Source organism: Molothrus aeneus, chromosome 19 (assembly GCF_037042795.1).
Source record: "Molothrus aeneus isolate 106 chromosome 19, BPBGC_Maene_1.0, whole genome shotgun sequence".
NCBI lineage: Eukaryota > Metazoa > Chordata > Aves > Passeriformes > Icteridae > Molothrus > Molothrus aeneus.
Window position 1 is genome coordinate 8588755 of NC_089664.1, and position 15395 is coordinate 8604149.

Below are 15395 nucleotides of genomic sequence, written 5' to 3' on the forward strand. Positions count from 1 at the left end.
TCTACAATAGCATGGAATATGTTGACAAAGAGAAAATCAGATATAAACTGTGATTTGGGCCACCTCTGATGGTTTCCCAGGCATAATAAATGCTAAAACCTTCATTTTTTGGACTTTGCTGTCCAAGGCAGGGGTGTGTGTTGGTGCATGAATTGGGAGCTCTGTTTAACTCATTCCCTCCCACAGCCCTGCATGCCCAAGCACCACTGATTCCCCTCCTCTCCCTGTGTTTCCAGGCAGGGCAGATAAATGTTTCCCTCCTGTCATTTTTCCTGCTGTTCCTTGTGGGTAAATGATCCTGAATGATTGCAAGCAGGCTCAGAGCTCTCCCTGGCACTGCTGCACAAGGTTGATGAAGTGATTTGTGTAATGATGCTCTTAGCTCAGCCATACCCATCATTTTTGTCCTGTATCCCTGCACTCTGTTTTCCAGAGCTGCCTGGGGACCAGCTGTGGCACTGGCCAAGCAGAAACACAGCAATTCAGCCTGAGGGGAGCTGTGCCAGTGTCACAGTTGTGCTCCAGCTGTGACAAAGCTGAGCTGTTCTCCTGCTGCATTTCATCCACCAGAAATGTGTGTCAGCACAGCACAAAGCACACGCCACATAAATCCTGCCTGAGTTTTTCTTGGGGCTGTTTAAAGTGGAGATGGATTTCCTCTTGCTTTGCATCACTGAGCTGTGTTTTTCCTCAAAATTTGACAGCTCAAAAAGCAGAGTCTGGCCATGATCTTGCAGGGGCCTGAGCTCCTGCTGTGCTGGTTCGGTGAGGGGCTCTGTGGAGCTGCAGAACTCCTCAAATACAAATTTCATGCTGGGATCCATAAGAAAAAGCTTCTCCCACCCAGAGGATGTAAAGAGGCACCCACCCCATCCCTGGGGGCGGCTGGGTGGGTTTGTGAAGAGGCACAGCAGAGTTTCAGCCGTGGCTCCTCTCAGCCCATCCCTCCCCCAGCACAGACTCTGGGGTTTGCTCTGCAGGTGACATCCTGCAAAGGGCAGGGCAGTCCCCAGTCACCTGCAGCTGGGCTGCTGCTTTAGGAGACGTTTCCAGCACAAATGAGGGCGCTGTGGGAGGCTGAGGGAGCAGCCACGCTCCTTCCTTGTGGCTGCTGAGCTGGGCCTGCCTTAAGGATGCTCTGGTGGCTGATTCCTTGTCCACATCACCCCTGTGGCACCTGGAGCTCCATCCAGCACCTCAGGCAGGCAGAGGCTTTTCCTTCATCACATCCTTTGCCTTTCCCAGCCCCACAGCACCTGGATTTGGCACGAGAGAGGCACCAGGCTTGTCCAGCACCAGCACTGCCCTCCACACGAAGATCAATGCACCTTTTCCCATCCATGCTTCCTTTTTCCCTCTCTGACTTTCCTTTTAATTTTCCTGCCACTGCTGGGTTTGCATCCCAAGTTCCTAGGAGGCAGAGACAGCCCTCAGCAAAGGAAGCTGGTGCCAGAGCAGCACCACTCCATCTCTCTGCTTCAGAGCCACCTTCTGCTCTCATTACTGATGCATAAAGATTAAAAAAAAAAAAATTTAAATCAAGTTGGACAATTTCAATAAGACATGCAGACTCTGGAATGAAAGTAAACTTTTGAATTTTGATTGTTTTTTTTTTCTTTCTCTCTCCCCTCCTTGCTGTCCACAAACTAGGCTAGAATTACTTCCTGGCCCAAGGAAAACCCAGGCTCGTGGTTCAGTGAATTCAAGCGCGGTAAACTGGTAAGATGCATCCTGGTGCTTGCTGTTTCCTTTAACCCCCTGTCATATTTTACAGAGTAAAATGGCTCGTTGGCCCAAAGAGCAGCCTGCCACATGGTATAGTCAGTACAAGCGGGGGTCCTTGGTAAGTGGCTAACCCTGGCCCTGAATCAGAGCTTGGCACCTGCTTTGGTATGGCCACGCTGCTGCCCTCTGCATGCTGGACTAACCCCCCTGCCAGGCACATGGAGGTGTTTAAGGTGGAATTCTGAGAGAGAGCCCAAAGCCTCTGGGGGGCTTTGTTCCAGTCTGCCTGACTGGGGACTGGGGAGCTGAGCTTTGCCCAGGGTTAGAAGGGAACACCCTGGGGCAGCTCTGTCTGCACAGAGCCCTGCAGGAGCTCTGCATCCCCCAGGGAGAGCTGCATCCCACAGGGAACACTCCATCCCACAGGGAGAGTTGCATCCCATATGGAATTCTGCATCCCACAAGGAGAGTTGCATCCCATATGGAATTCTGCATCCCACAGGGAGAGCTGCATCCCATATGGAATTCTGCATCCCACAGGGAGACCTGCATCCCACAGGGAATGCTCCATCCCACAGGGAGAGCTGCATCCCATATGGAATTCTGCATCCCACAGGGAGTGCTTCATCCCACAGGGAGTGTTTCATCCCACAGGGAGAGCTGCATCCCACAGGGAATTCTGCATCCCACAGGGAGTGCTGCATCCCACAGGGAAAGCTATTGCTGTCTCCTCCTCAGTCCCCATTTTGGGTGTCCCCATTTTGGGTGTCCCCATGTTGCTGTCCCCATGTTGCTGTCCCCCAGCAGTGCAGCCTTACCCCAAGAGCTGAGATCCCTAAAATGCTGCTCCAGCCCCGAACTGGGACCCGGGGGAAGAGCTGCACATCTCTGGCCTCTCCAGGACAGGTTTGCCCCATAGGGTGGATTTTGTCCCCATATGGAGATGAAGCACTCTGGAGACTCCCATGCTGACCCCAGAGCTTGGGAGAGCCAAAGTCGTTTATTTAAAGGAAGATTTCCAGCCAAGCCTAGGGCAAAGGAATTTGACTGAGTCACAATTAAGGATTTTTTTTTCACGGGGGAAGAGCTGTTTTGAGGTCAAAGAAGGCATAAACCAGGAAAAGCTCTGGTTTCTTATCTGGTAACAGGGACATGCACAGAGGCCCAGTGCTGGGCAGGGGTGTCGGATTTGTGTCTTCAGCCCCAGAAATGTCCCCTGGCCCATCAGTTCCTGTAGAATCAGCGGGATGCACGGAAGGAGCTCAGTCAAACCAGGAGAATGTGGGAACAGGCAAATATTCCCTGGACACAGCCAGCCTGCCCAGGGCCAGGAGATGCTCTGCTGTGTCCCACTGGGTTGTCCCTCCCCAGGGCAGGGGTTCCTGCAGTGCCCCAGCTTCCACCTTAAAGGGCAAACAACCCAAGCCCTGCGTTGTTTCCCATGTTTGCTGCATTCCATCGCCACTAAAACACATTTTGCTCTGATCCTGCCCTCGAGGAGGACACGGCTTCTGGGGCTTCTCTGCATCACCAAATCAGGCTGCAAAGCCAAGGCTTCAGCCTCCTGCTCCTTGGAGGGCAGCTACTCATAGCTTAATTACAGAGCACTTCATCAGTTAATGTTCCAAGTGCCTCCACTTCTCCATCTCCCCTGCTTCTCCTTTTCCCAGCTCTGTTAGAGGCTCAGTTGCCAGCCTTGAGCTTAGGGCTTATTCTTTTTCAGATAAAAACATTTCTGGTGCTACTTGGAGCTCTTTGTTCCATCCTTTTGTGTTGTCATTTTCCTGCCTTTTTTTTTTTTTTTTTTACCTGTCCTGCTTTTTCTATTTGGAAAAATAAAAAAAGCCTCCAGTATGTGGAAGACCTACCTAAGCAAACCACAAAGCAGTCAAACACACAGGCCATAAAAGTTTTATTTATTTATATCTTTATTTATTTATTTTAAGATTAGCTCTGATTTTGCCTCAGTCACTATTTGGAACCATGAGATTGGTAAATTGAGGAGACATTTGCCTCAGCTGAAGTTTGTGTGTGGAATGGCAGAATTAAAAGGACTTTGAGTTCCCCTCTGGGTGTAACTCTGCTCCTGTTACTCCATGGAGAAGGTCCTGGTGTCTTGAGGGGCTGAACCCTTGGGGAGCCCCAAAGCTGAGGGGAAGATTTCCAGTGCTGCCAGGGGCTCCATATAAATCCTGGGGTTGCACAGCTGGCCAGATGCTGCCTTTCTTCTGGAGACACCTGAAGTGAGAGGGATGCAGTAAATATGAAATACAACCAAACCAGCTGGGTTTGATGCTCCCACACCATCATTCATCAATTCTACAGAGCCCTTGGAGCCAATTCCTTACCTTTCCTCAGGATGCAGCCAAGCTGTGTTTAGAGGGATAAGAGGCTTGCAGGTGTTTTTCTCTGTGTCTGTTACACACAACTGCCAGCAGCTCTAATGAGGCCTGCACCCATCCCATCCCATCCCATCCCAACCACAGGACACCTGCCAGCACAGTGAAAAGAGGAAAGGATTGACTTTTCCCAAACTGAGCAAGCACTGTGCACAAAGCCAGCTCCCAGTGGCTCCAGCTGGAAAGCTGGGACAGGGCTTCACCAAATCCGCACATCCTGAACAACAAAAGACCCCTTAAAAGGCAGCCAGGCTGCAAAACAAGCACTGGTTTGATATGAAACCAAATCAGAGTCAGTCCTGCAGCTCAGTAGTGCCAGGCTGGGTGTGTGACAAGTCCTTGGCATTTTTTGTCCCCTTCCTTCCACGTGCTGGTGGCTTTCTGGTAGCTCCTCCTGGCATGCGTGGCTCTCTCCTGGTCAGTCACATTTAACTCTCAGGAGGACAGTGCAGCAGCATCCTGACAACCGGTTGGTATCCTTGTTTATTTGGATTGTCTCTTTTAATTCAGTGTTTTCTTGTGGTTATCAATCAATCTCTTCTACTGTTTGCAGCCTGCACCACAGCTCGAGGGCTGGTGGCACCTGGAGGAAATCCACACTGGTTGGGTGCCTGGGTTTTGTTCCTGGTTGTTTCTAAAGAAATCCTCAGTCCATCCAGGGCAGTGGTTTGGAGATGCCACCTCAAGCACAGTCAGTTCATACCTGCAAAAATTCATTTTGTGAAAGTCCCACAAAGTCCTGAATCCCCGAAGTGCTGGGATTGGGTTTCAATAATTTTTTTTTTTGTAGGAATAAATTCTCCTGCATGGGAGACAAAGGAGCCTGGTGGGCAGAATGGAGCAAATCCCAGTGTGCAAGACTGGGATTCACAATCTGTGTTCACAACAGGGCAGCAAATCCATTTTCCCTTTACCTGAGCTGAGCTTTTCCAACCAGGGCAGCCCCCAGCCCTCATCAGCAGGGCCAGGATTGCTGTAGATGCAGTGCCAAGATTGCTTCAAACCCCAGGAAAAACGAATGGAAAATACCCCAGAGTGTGCAGAACAAAACACCCCCAGCAGTCAGAAATTTGTGTCAGACAGGACAGGAAAATAAAGCCCTGAACCCTCACAGAAATTCACCTTCTCTCCTCTTCAGAAGCTGGAGAAATACACTCAAGATTGGCTTAATCCTGAGATATATCCCAAATTCCCTCCCTCTTGCAGCCAGGGCTGAAATCCCCTTCTCTATTTCCCCCTGCCCTCCTTAGGTTTAATCTTTTTGCTCACACCCTCACCCCATCCAGCAAGAGAACAAAAAGCTCCTGGGTGAGCAGAGCAGCATCTGTGGTGACCCTGGTGTCCCTCAGGATCAATGTCTGTGTTGGTGACGCTGGTGTCCCTCAGGAGCATGTCATGGTGACCCTGGTGTCCCTCAGGAGCAGTGTCTGAGCTGGTGACCCTGGTGTCCCTCAGGAGCATGTCATGGTGACCCTGGTGTCCCTCAGGAGCAGTGTCTGAGCTGGTGACCCTGGTGTCCCTCAGGAGCATGTCACGGTGACCCTGGTGTCCCTCAGAGCCCCCAGCTGTGTCTCCCTGTCCCTCACTGCCCAGTGTTGTCCCTTGTCCCCCTCTCCCAGCTCTCCTACGTGGACTCAGACGGGAACCCCATCGGGGTGGTGCAGATGACCTTCCTGCGTCTGCTGAGCGCCTCGGCCCGCCAGAACATCACCTACAACTGCTACCAGTCGGTGGCCTGGCACGATGCCACCACCAACAGCTACGACAAGGCCATCCGCTTCCTGGGCTCCAACGACGAGGAGATGTCCTACGACAACAACCCCTACATCCGGCCTGCCCTCGACGGCTGCGCGGTACGTGGGGGCTCCTGGCCTTGGGGACACCTTGGGGACACCTCTGTGCCCTCCCCTGCTTGAACAGCACTCCCTTCCCCAGAGCAGATCACCCCCAAATTTCTGGTGCTTCAGGGTTGTCCTTGATGTGGGAGACATCAACGTGCTCTTCCCCAAGATGGAAATAAATGATTTGATGGGAATCCATGATCCTGCTGGAAGTCAGGGAAGCTGCAGCACCTCCAGGGGTCAAATCAATCTGATTAATCCAATTTACCTGCCTAAAAGTGCTGCTTGCTTTTTTAAAAGCCTCCCTGTGCTTTTGCTCTCACCCAATTCCTTACACGGGGAGAGGCGAGCGACGGCGCCCAGTTGGGTTGGAAATGTGCAGGGTTTGATAAAGATCTTTGTAACTGCCTTCAGGAATTCTGAAAATTGGGGCTGAAAATTTACAGGGTTTGATATGGATCTTTTATTTCAGAAATTCTGAAAATTGGGGTTGGAAATTTACAGGATTTGATACGGATCTTTTCTTTCAGAAATTCTGAAAATTGAGGTTGGAAATTTACAGGGTTTGATAAGGATCTTTTCTTTCAGAAATTCTTAAAATTTGGGTTGGGAATTTGCAGGGTTTGATAGGGATCTTTGTAACTGCTTTCAGAAATTCTGGGAGGCAAAGCAGGATGGGTTTGGTTGGAATTTTTGTTTTTGCAGCCCCAGGAGGGCTCTGGGCTGTGCTGCTCATGGGGTGCCCAAGCACAGCCACAGTTTCCAAAGGTGCCTCACGCCCTCCCTTTTCTTTAACTCCTCTTGGATGCTTGATTTGGGTTTAAACTCTGAAAATTCTGCCCTCAGGAGATAAAAATTTGGCAAAGCAGGTGTTGCATGCATTTATTTTGAGCCCCAGCTTGCTGGTGTAAAAACATGAATAATTCCCACCCTCTGGAACTGCAGCACTTGGAGCCCACGGGACAGAAAGATTGAGATGTTTGACAGAAAAAGCTCCTCATGTAATTTGAGATTGAAACGCTTCTGCTCTGGCACAAACAGATTTTTTTACTGATGGAGCAATGAGGAAAATCAGATTAGAACTTTTAACACATTCCTGGAGAGGGAAAGGGCATCCAGCCCCCTTCTGGAAACACTCAGGAGAAGTTTATCCTCAAGTTTTTCGTGTCTCCTGCTGACATAACGTCCTTGGGGAAAAGGGCCTTCTCCTCCCTTCCCCTCTGAATCTCAGGCTTGCTGGAGGAGCACATGCTGCACATTTTAAAGGGGATGAGCCTCCTGAAAGCCTCCACCTTTTGGGCAGATAAATTGAATTAATCTGCTACCCTGGCAGATCGTGCTGCCCAAAGCACAGGCAGGATATTTGAGATTTATCTATTTACTTAAAAGGAGTTTGGGGTTTACAATTGATTCTCTACATTAAAGATGATTTTAGTCTGACTCTTAGACCCATAAAAAGGCAGTTAGGAATTTAGAGAACTCCACCAGGAGTTTAGAGGTGCTTTTATGTCTTTTTTGGGAGCGAGTGCTACAACCCATCCAATTGCTGGGCTCAGCTGTGCTGGGTTAATGGTTGGACTCAGTCCTAAAAGTCTTTTCCACCCTAAATGATTCCAGGATTGAGCCCTCCCCTGTGGAGATGAGGCTGGGCTGTCCCACACGGGCTTGCCACAGAGGTCCTGCTGTGGTGGGGAGGCTGCTGAAGCCAGGGCTGATGTTCTTCCCATAATCTGAATATGGTTTTCCTGAACTTCCAGCCCTTTCTCATAGCTGTGCTCCAGCCAATTCTCTGGAGCCACACAAATCACAGGGAAAGGTAGAGCCCAAAGCTGCTCCATAAATTCTCTTGTTTGTGCAGCTTTGTATGCCCTCGGGGGGTACTTCTGCTCCTCTAATAATTATTTATATTTTGGAAACAACTCCGTGGCCACCAGGCATGATAAAAAGACAGCAGCACCTTGTGCATTCCACCCAACTTTAAATGTGATCTTTTCAGTAATGTATTCAAATTAAATTGCTACCATTTGCCCAACAAGCCAGGTGTGTCCTGGGGGAGGGAAAACAACCTTTCCACAGCCCAAACTTTTCCAGGCTCCCGTTCCAGCCTGGAAATGTGCTGGAGCAGAGTTAGAGTGTCGTGATCTGCTTCTGCTCCAAGGTCTGGGCACCTCCCAAGGGGTTTTTCAGCACATGTATTAAACGTGCAAGTAAATTTATTTGGGTGGCGGTGACTCCGATTTGGGTCCAAAAATTCCCAGCAAAAAACCAGCCCCACATTCCCAGCAGAGTGGTGATTATTCAGTTGTGCTGATGTTGGCTTGGAGGCATCCTCAGAGCTCCTCTTTCCCTCATTCCAGGCAAGGAAGGGCTACCAGAAAACCATCCTGGAGATCAACACGCCCAAAGTGGAGCAGGTCCCCATAGTCGACATCATGTTCAATGACTTCGGAGAAGCGGCACAGAAATTTGGATTCGAGGTGGGACCAGCTTGCTTCCTGGGCTAAAAGAGCCACCTGAACCTAGTCTCCAAATGAGCAACCTCGTAACCTCATTGCGCCATTTAATTAAAAACAAAAAAAGAGAAAAAAGAAAAAAAAACGGAGAAAAAAAAAGAATTCCTTGTCACGTGCACGGTCTGAAACTGGACAGCGATGGGTTATTATTTTTTTTTCCCCTTCTCCCCCCCTATTTTGTTGTGTCCCTGGTTTTGCCCCAGCCCCTCTGTGCCCCCCTCAGCCATTCCCAGGATGGATATGGAATCTCATGACCGACAGCCACACACGGAGACCTGGCCCTGTCCCTGCTGCCACCGAGCTGAGCCCACCTCCAGCAAACTCCTCCTGCTTCCTCCTCCTCTTCTCACCAGAAAGCGTTTGTTTGTTCCTAAGGGAAAAAAAAGAAATATGGAAAAAACTTGAAATTCCTCGTGTCCAGCTCGATGTTGAAGTCCTGGCAGTCCTGGATCTGAAGCTCCTCAGAGGGGTTTTGTTGCCTTCCACAAGGTTTGGATCAGCTCCAGCATGGCCAATTCCAGAATTTTCCATGTTTCCTCCGCTGAGTTTGCCTCATTCCACGTTTTCCAAAGTGCTGACTCAAGGTCACACTGGGCATCTCTTTGCCTTGTCTTAAAGGTGCTTCTATTTTTGTATGTTTGTGAGTAAATATTTGTATCGTATTTTATTTGAAATGTTGGAATATTTCCGCCTTCAAACCATGCAAGTGACCTTGTCTGTATTAAAGCCACCCGGTCCCAGCCAAGCTTCCAGCTGGGAATGAAGACAGCAGCTCCTGTCCCCACTTCTGCCTCTTCCCAGCCCCAAACTGGGATCTGGAGCCTTGGAATTTCCCCCAGGATCAGGTGCAAACCAGCCCCCTGAGCCACAGATGCCTTTTGGATTGATTCCTTTCAAAATGAGGAAATTAAAGCTACTTTTTTAACAAAATTCCCTACAAATCCCCTAATCTAAAAGCAGGATCTGCATTGAGTCTCTGCCTTTTCATCCACTTGCTTAACACCCATATTTTAAATTTTTTAAATTAATTCTTCTTTTTTTTTCTTTCAGCATTTCTTTAAAATGATAAGAATTAAACCTGAATCCATTCCCAGTGGCAGATCCCAGTGGCAGGGGAAATCCATTTGTCCTCTCTGAATATCAAGAATAAAAACAAAAAAACAAAAAAAAAAAAAAAAAAAAAAAAAAAGAAGAAGAAGAAAAAAGGTGCTTTTTATAGTTATTTTTACATATCTCTGTGGTGCTATCTGATAACTTTAACACAACACTGGGGATACCCTGCCACTGGCCAATCTCCCACTTGGTTTTTAGGCACTTTCAGGCAGATTTTGGCTGCTGACAAATGCATGGCACCTTCTTATCTCTTCTGTCCAAATCCTGCTCCTCTCCTTCCTTAGATGGGCCCGTGTAGGAAAAAGCATTTAAATGTCCTTACCATTTTTTTTTATTATTCTTATTTTTTGGTTTTCCCAAGGATATCCACGTCTTTTCCCGGTTGGAAGCAGAGCAGATTGTCCTCAGTGGCTGAACGTTTGTGGTGCTAATTTATGTAGATGTTGGGTGTCCTGAAGCCGTGGGGGTGCTGCCCGCCCAGCAATCCGGGGAATTTGCAATTTTCCTGCTCTTCCCACTTTTTCTTTTTTTTTTAAATTCCTTCCACGGCTCACAACGTGCTGACACCCTCTTCTTTTCCCATTTATTTTCCCTCCTTGCCCGTTTTCCTTCTTCAGGTCTCTCAGCTGGAAAAAGAACTGTTGCAAGGTGGGGTTTTTATAAATTATTATTATTATTATTATTTTTATTATTATTATTATTATTATCCTTCGGCCCGGAGCGTTCAGCTCAAGGGGGATTTTTCACCACCAAGGAAAAGACATCACATTTACTGTGAAAAAGCCTATATATGATGTCTTTTCCCCCCTCCTGCCCAAACTGGGAGCAGCAGCATCCGAGGGAGGGAGGCAGAGCCGTGCTGGAGGGAGCGGCCGTGCCAGAGGTGCTTTTTGGGGCCTGGAGGAGCCGTGTCCATCCCTCTCCCTTCTTCTCCTGTGCTCTCTCCCCCACTTTAGGGAATTGAAAAAAAAAAAAAAAAACAACCCCAAAAGGTGCTACCCTAAAAACTGCAGACTCCGGGCAGCAGAGCAGTGAAGAGGAATTTAGGATAATAAATAAGGAATTCAGCTTCTCAGTCACCTTGGCAACAGCGGGAAGGGCAGGAAAGGTTGCACATCCCAGCAAAGCCATATCCTGATATTTCTGATATTTTGATATTTGTCCACACCTGTGTGTCTGCCCAGGTCATGGGATTCTGTTCTCAATTTTCTCATCAAGGGAGCTTTTTTTTTTTTTTTTTTCCTTTTGATTTCTCTGCTTGAAGAAGAAGAAGAAAAAAGAAAAGAAAAAAGAATAAAAAATTTCCTCTGTTGAATTCCACAGTGTTGTAATTGTACTGAGCTCCCAACTGTTCCAATCCCCCCCAGACCACTTAGCTACGGTATATTGCAATAAAATTACTACTTGTATTTGCAGACCTTCTTTTTGTGTAATTTTATTTCCCTCCTCCCCTTAATATATATTGATTTGAACAAATGTTGATAAGAAAAATAAAACCTATGGAAAAAAAACCCCAACTTTTAGTACATAAGGCCCTTTTTAAAATATAGTGTCAAATGCCGTATTGTACATTTCTTCAAAGTCCAATAAACATGTCATAAAATTTAAGTGTAATGCCCATAAGAGCTATTTTTAAATATTTTAAACCTGTGTAATAAAGGAATAAATGTAATAGATTTTTTTTTTCAATAAATCAAGTTTACTGTTTCCACCTAAACCCCCGTGATGTTGAATCTCTTCTTGGAGTTGATTGCAGCGGGATCTGCCCTGTGGAGCCTGGAAAGTTCATCAAAGCTGCAGTGGAAGTGCTTAAAGGTAAACAAATACTGTAAAATACAACCCAAACCCACCATGGGGAGGGATTCCAGGCCTGGAATCTTTTCTTTGTTGTTTGGGTTTTTTTTTTTTCCTTCTCAGTGAGACGTTCCAGTGCAAAAATGCAACCTGGTTTTGCTTGGATGTGGAGGAGAAGATTTTGTGGCCACCAGCTCTTCACCTTCACAGCAGCAGAAGCTTCACCAGAGGTGTTTTTCTCTTGTTGATCTTCTCATACCAAGGCAAATTCAGGGGAAAAAAAAAAAACATTCCAGCTTCTTGGTGAGCTCCTCAACCCCCAATTTCCCATTCTTGGCCCCAGGGCTCTGCTGTGGGGAGGGAAACACCACAGGGGACACTTTGCTCATCCTCTCCTCCTCCTCCTCCTCCTCTCCTGCAGGTTTCACTCCAGGATCCTCTGGAATTCACTGTGGGAGACTCCACCAGTGGCTGTCACTGGATCTGAGTCACTCTGGCCCTCAGGGGCTTCTTCAAACAAGCCCTGCTTGGTGCTGCAGCTCCAGGAGATGCTGGACCTTCAGGAGGTGACACCTGGAGCTCTGCAGGTGGGTCAGGGGCCACCAGCCCAGCTCTGCAGTGACCAAGCCAAGCTCTGTGTCCCAAAAGCCTCTGCCCTTCATTCTTTGGCTGCAGAAGGTCTTTGATGATCTTCATTCTTTGCTGAAAGAAAAGAGAAGGAGCCAAAGTCACAGATTGGGGTGGGTTGGAAGGGAAATTGAAGATCAGCCAGTTCCATGGGCAGGGACGCCTTCCACAGCCCAGGGTGCTCCAAACCCCATCCTGAAATGGTTTAATCTTCAGTTATTTAATCTGTCATTAACTTCTAGGAGTAGTTTTGGGAAATCTTGGGGTGTTTCAACCAAATCTTCATCCAGATAGACCCCAGAAATGCAGAGGTACCAGAGCTGCAGGAAGAAATGAGGGCAAAATAACTTTATTTACTTAAACCCAGCTGGAAATACCTCACTTGGACCTGGATCATGCTTCAAGGTGACCCCAGGCCCTTCTCAGCAGTCGTGATTTGCACTCAATCTCTGCTGCTTGCAGCAAACACCTCGGTGCTGAGGGAAGCTTTGATCTGCTGTTAGGGAAAACCAGAGATCAGAGGAGGGATCTGACTGTTTCTGGCACTGCCAGACACAGGAGCCCTGGCAGATCTTCCACCTCTTTTCACAGAACAAAGTCCATGGTTTAGTGCTGCAGCTCCAAAGCTGTAACTCCAGCAGGTGAAACACTGGGGGGAATTTTTAGAAGAGCCACAGAAACAGCAGCAGATTATTGAGACAGAGTGTGAGCACCCAAACCTGCTCAGTTACGGGGTGAGGATGGGGCTGCTCATCCCAAATTCCAGCAGCAGGGATCCTACAGGGGCAGGACCAGGAGCACAAACCTCAGGAAGCGGCAAAGGGAGGATGCAAAGCACCAAGCTCAGCACCCAGGGGGGAGCAGAGCAGCACCCAGCCCAGGGAATGGGAATTATCCAAGGGCAGCTGATCCCAGTGGGGTTTCCACAGCTTTTAAAGCAGCCAAGGGGAGGCTGCAGGGCTTGGGGCTGCTGCTCTGCCTTGCCCTGCTGGCGGGGTGTGAAAAACGCCAGTCACTGGTTTTTAAAATCTTAAAAGTTTAATAGTAGTAAAATGGTTATAAAAATAGTAATGCAATTAGAGTAATAATAATTTGGACAATTTGGATTAGGACAACGTGAGACAATAGAAACAAAGAGTTAAGGACATCCAGGTACCTTTTCTGGGCAGCACGAGCCCGAAAAAGGCCCCACGTTAACAGAGGATTAACCCTTAAAAACAACAGCCTGTTGCATATTCATACACCTCATCCATGATGCATAAATTCCATTCAAACACAGGATTCTGTCTGGGCAGTGTCAACTTCTTCCTCTGAATCCTGACATCTCCTTCAAGGCAGGGAGAAGTTAATTTCTTCTGATAATGGAGCAATAAATTCTCTTTCTCTGAAAGATTCAGGTGTCCTGTGGCCACCATCTCACTGCCAGTCCTTTCTTTAGAAAAATACCCTACATAGCACAGTTTCTATTTTAACATTTTTTTATAACCTAAAACTATATTTAACACAGTACTTAAGAGTATTAATACAGCATTACTTTCTAACACAACACATATCATATTCATTTGAGTATTTGCAAAAAGCCAATCATAAAATACACATTTTTCACATGGGGTTTTATTCTAAGCGCCCTGGGCTGGGATTTCTGCCCTGGGCTGGGATTTCTGCCCTGCTGTGTGAGGACAGCAGGTGAAGCCTGCAGAGTTTTCCCCTCAGTGTTGGTTCAGCAGTTGCCTGAGCTGGCCCAGGCAGGAGGATGTGTCCGTGTGCTTCCCACGCTGCTGCCAGGGGTGAAACAGGAGCTGCTGTGAGATTTGCTGTCTGCCTGGGACATGGGAACTGTTCTTTGCTTTGGTTTTCAGCCCTGCTCTGGAGGAAGAGGCCCAGCCCCTCGTGCTGCTCTGTGACCAGTCACTCCCTGCTTTTTATCTTGGATTCCCTCGCCTTGCTTCAGTTGGACTCCATCACCTGAAGGTCTTTTCCAGCCTGAAGAATTTTGTGATCTAACAGGTGGAGCACTGGCTGTCCCTAAAGAAGCCCATCCTCCCTGAATTGTAGGAGTGGGACAGAGAACAGAGCCCAGAGGCTCCCACCAAACACAGCTCCCCCAGCCCTGCTTCGAGCTGGGGCTGCACCAGCACAAACCAGCACATCCCAGTTCCTCCTGGGAGCTGGGAAAGGGAACCAGGATCACAACCCTGCCCTGTCCCCCTCCCTGTGCCCCTCGGGGTCACATTGGGACCGCAGCTTCTGCTCTCCACAAGCTGTCACAGCTCTGGTTGGGATGCTCCTGCTGCTGCCTCCTCTCCAAGAGATGTTCCTCCCCCATCTCCTTAAACCCTGCGTTTACAACAGACTGGTAAAAATAAAAATGGCCAAAAAAGGAGCGTTGGCACTGATTAAATTTAGAGACCAGATCCTGGGCATCCCCTCCCTGTCTAGGTGAGTTTTGGCAAACAAGAAGAGAAGCTGTGAATGGGTGTTTTATACAAAGGATTGAGCAGCCTGAGTGCCACCAGAGCTCTCCTGGAGAGACAGAAACAGCAGGACCAAGTGGGAGGCTGGGATGAGGAGGGGAGAGGATTGTGCATGAATTAGCATGGAGAAAATATGCAAATTGTTGGGTAGAGTGAGGCTCTCATGGCATTCAAAGGAGCTGGAGCTATTCTTGTCCTTCAGCTGCTTTTTGTCCTGCATCTCCTCCCAGCCAGGCTGGATTTGACTTGGGTTTGTTTTTATTAATGTCTCAAGCAAAGAGCAGAATTGATCTGACCCACAGCTCTGGGAAAAAGGAAAAAAAAAACACAAAAATCCCTCTCATGTCTTCCTGTGACAAAAAACAAGCGAGCTGGAGGTGCTTCTGGCAGTTCAGCACCACCTGTAAATTAATGTACAGAGTGCCCAGAAAAGCTGAAGCAGTGCAAGTCAAATGTGTCCCCTCTCTTCACACCTTGCCCAGGAGCTGTGCCTCTGCAAATTACCTGCCCTGGCTTTCCAGCCAGACAATTCCCATTTTTTCAAATATATTTTTTTAACAGGACTGCTCAGTGCTGTGTGTGTCACTTGGCACCACGAGCCTGGTGTCCCTTTGCCATGAGCAGGTGGGAAGCAAGGATTCATCATAATTATCCAATAATTATATTATCCCTGCATAATCTGGATTTTTCTTTCATTTTTATTTTCTTCTCCTGTGCTTTTCCTTTGAGGCCAAGCTGGGCTGATGTTCCCAACATCTGTCAGGGGCTGTTTAGGCAGGGCTGCTCCCCTGCCATTGTGCAGTGACCCCAAACCAGCCTTGGAAATAATTCATCCTTCTTAATCCATCCTTCCCTCAGCACTTCCAGCTCTGGGGAATCCAATCCCTTTTCCCATTAGGGGATCTCCTG

The 15395-nt window shown here is 48.1% G+C and overlaps 1 protein-coding gene and 1 long non-coding RNA gene across 2 annotated transcripts in view; both read left to right on the top strand.

Annotated features, from left to right (window-relative positions):
• The window catches only part of COL5A1 (collagen type V alpha 1 chain), a 133991-nt gene extending 122683 nt beyond the window's left edge, over positions 1–11308 (top strand). The window contains exons 64-66 of the mRNA XM_066562709.1: positions 1651–1719; positions 5744–5977; positions 8323–11308. Of these exons, the coding sequence (XP_066418806.1) occupies positions 1651–1719; positions 5744–5977; positions 8323–8469 (450 nt within the window). The 3' untranslated portion in view covers positions 8470–11308. The remainder of the gene's footprint in view (positions 1–1650; positions 1720–5743; positions 5978–8322) is intronic.
• A 355-nt stretch (positions 11309–11663) lies between these two features.
• On the top strand, positions 11664–14320 carry LOC136564600 (uncharacterized). The gene is made up of 3 exons (XR_010784731.1): positions 11664–11688; positions 11807–11972; positions 13872–14320. It is a non-coding gene; the product is annotated as an uncharacterized lncRNA (long non-coding RNA).
• Positions 14321–15395: the final 1075 nt, after the last annotated feature.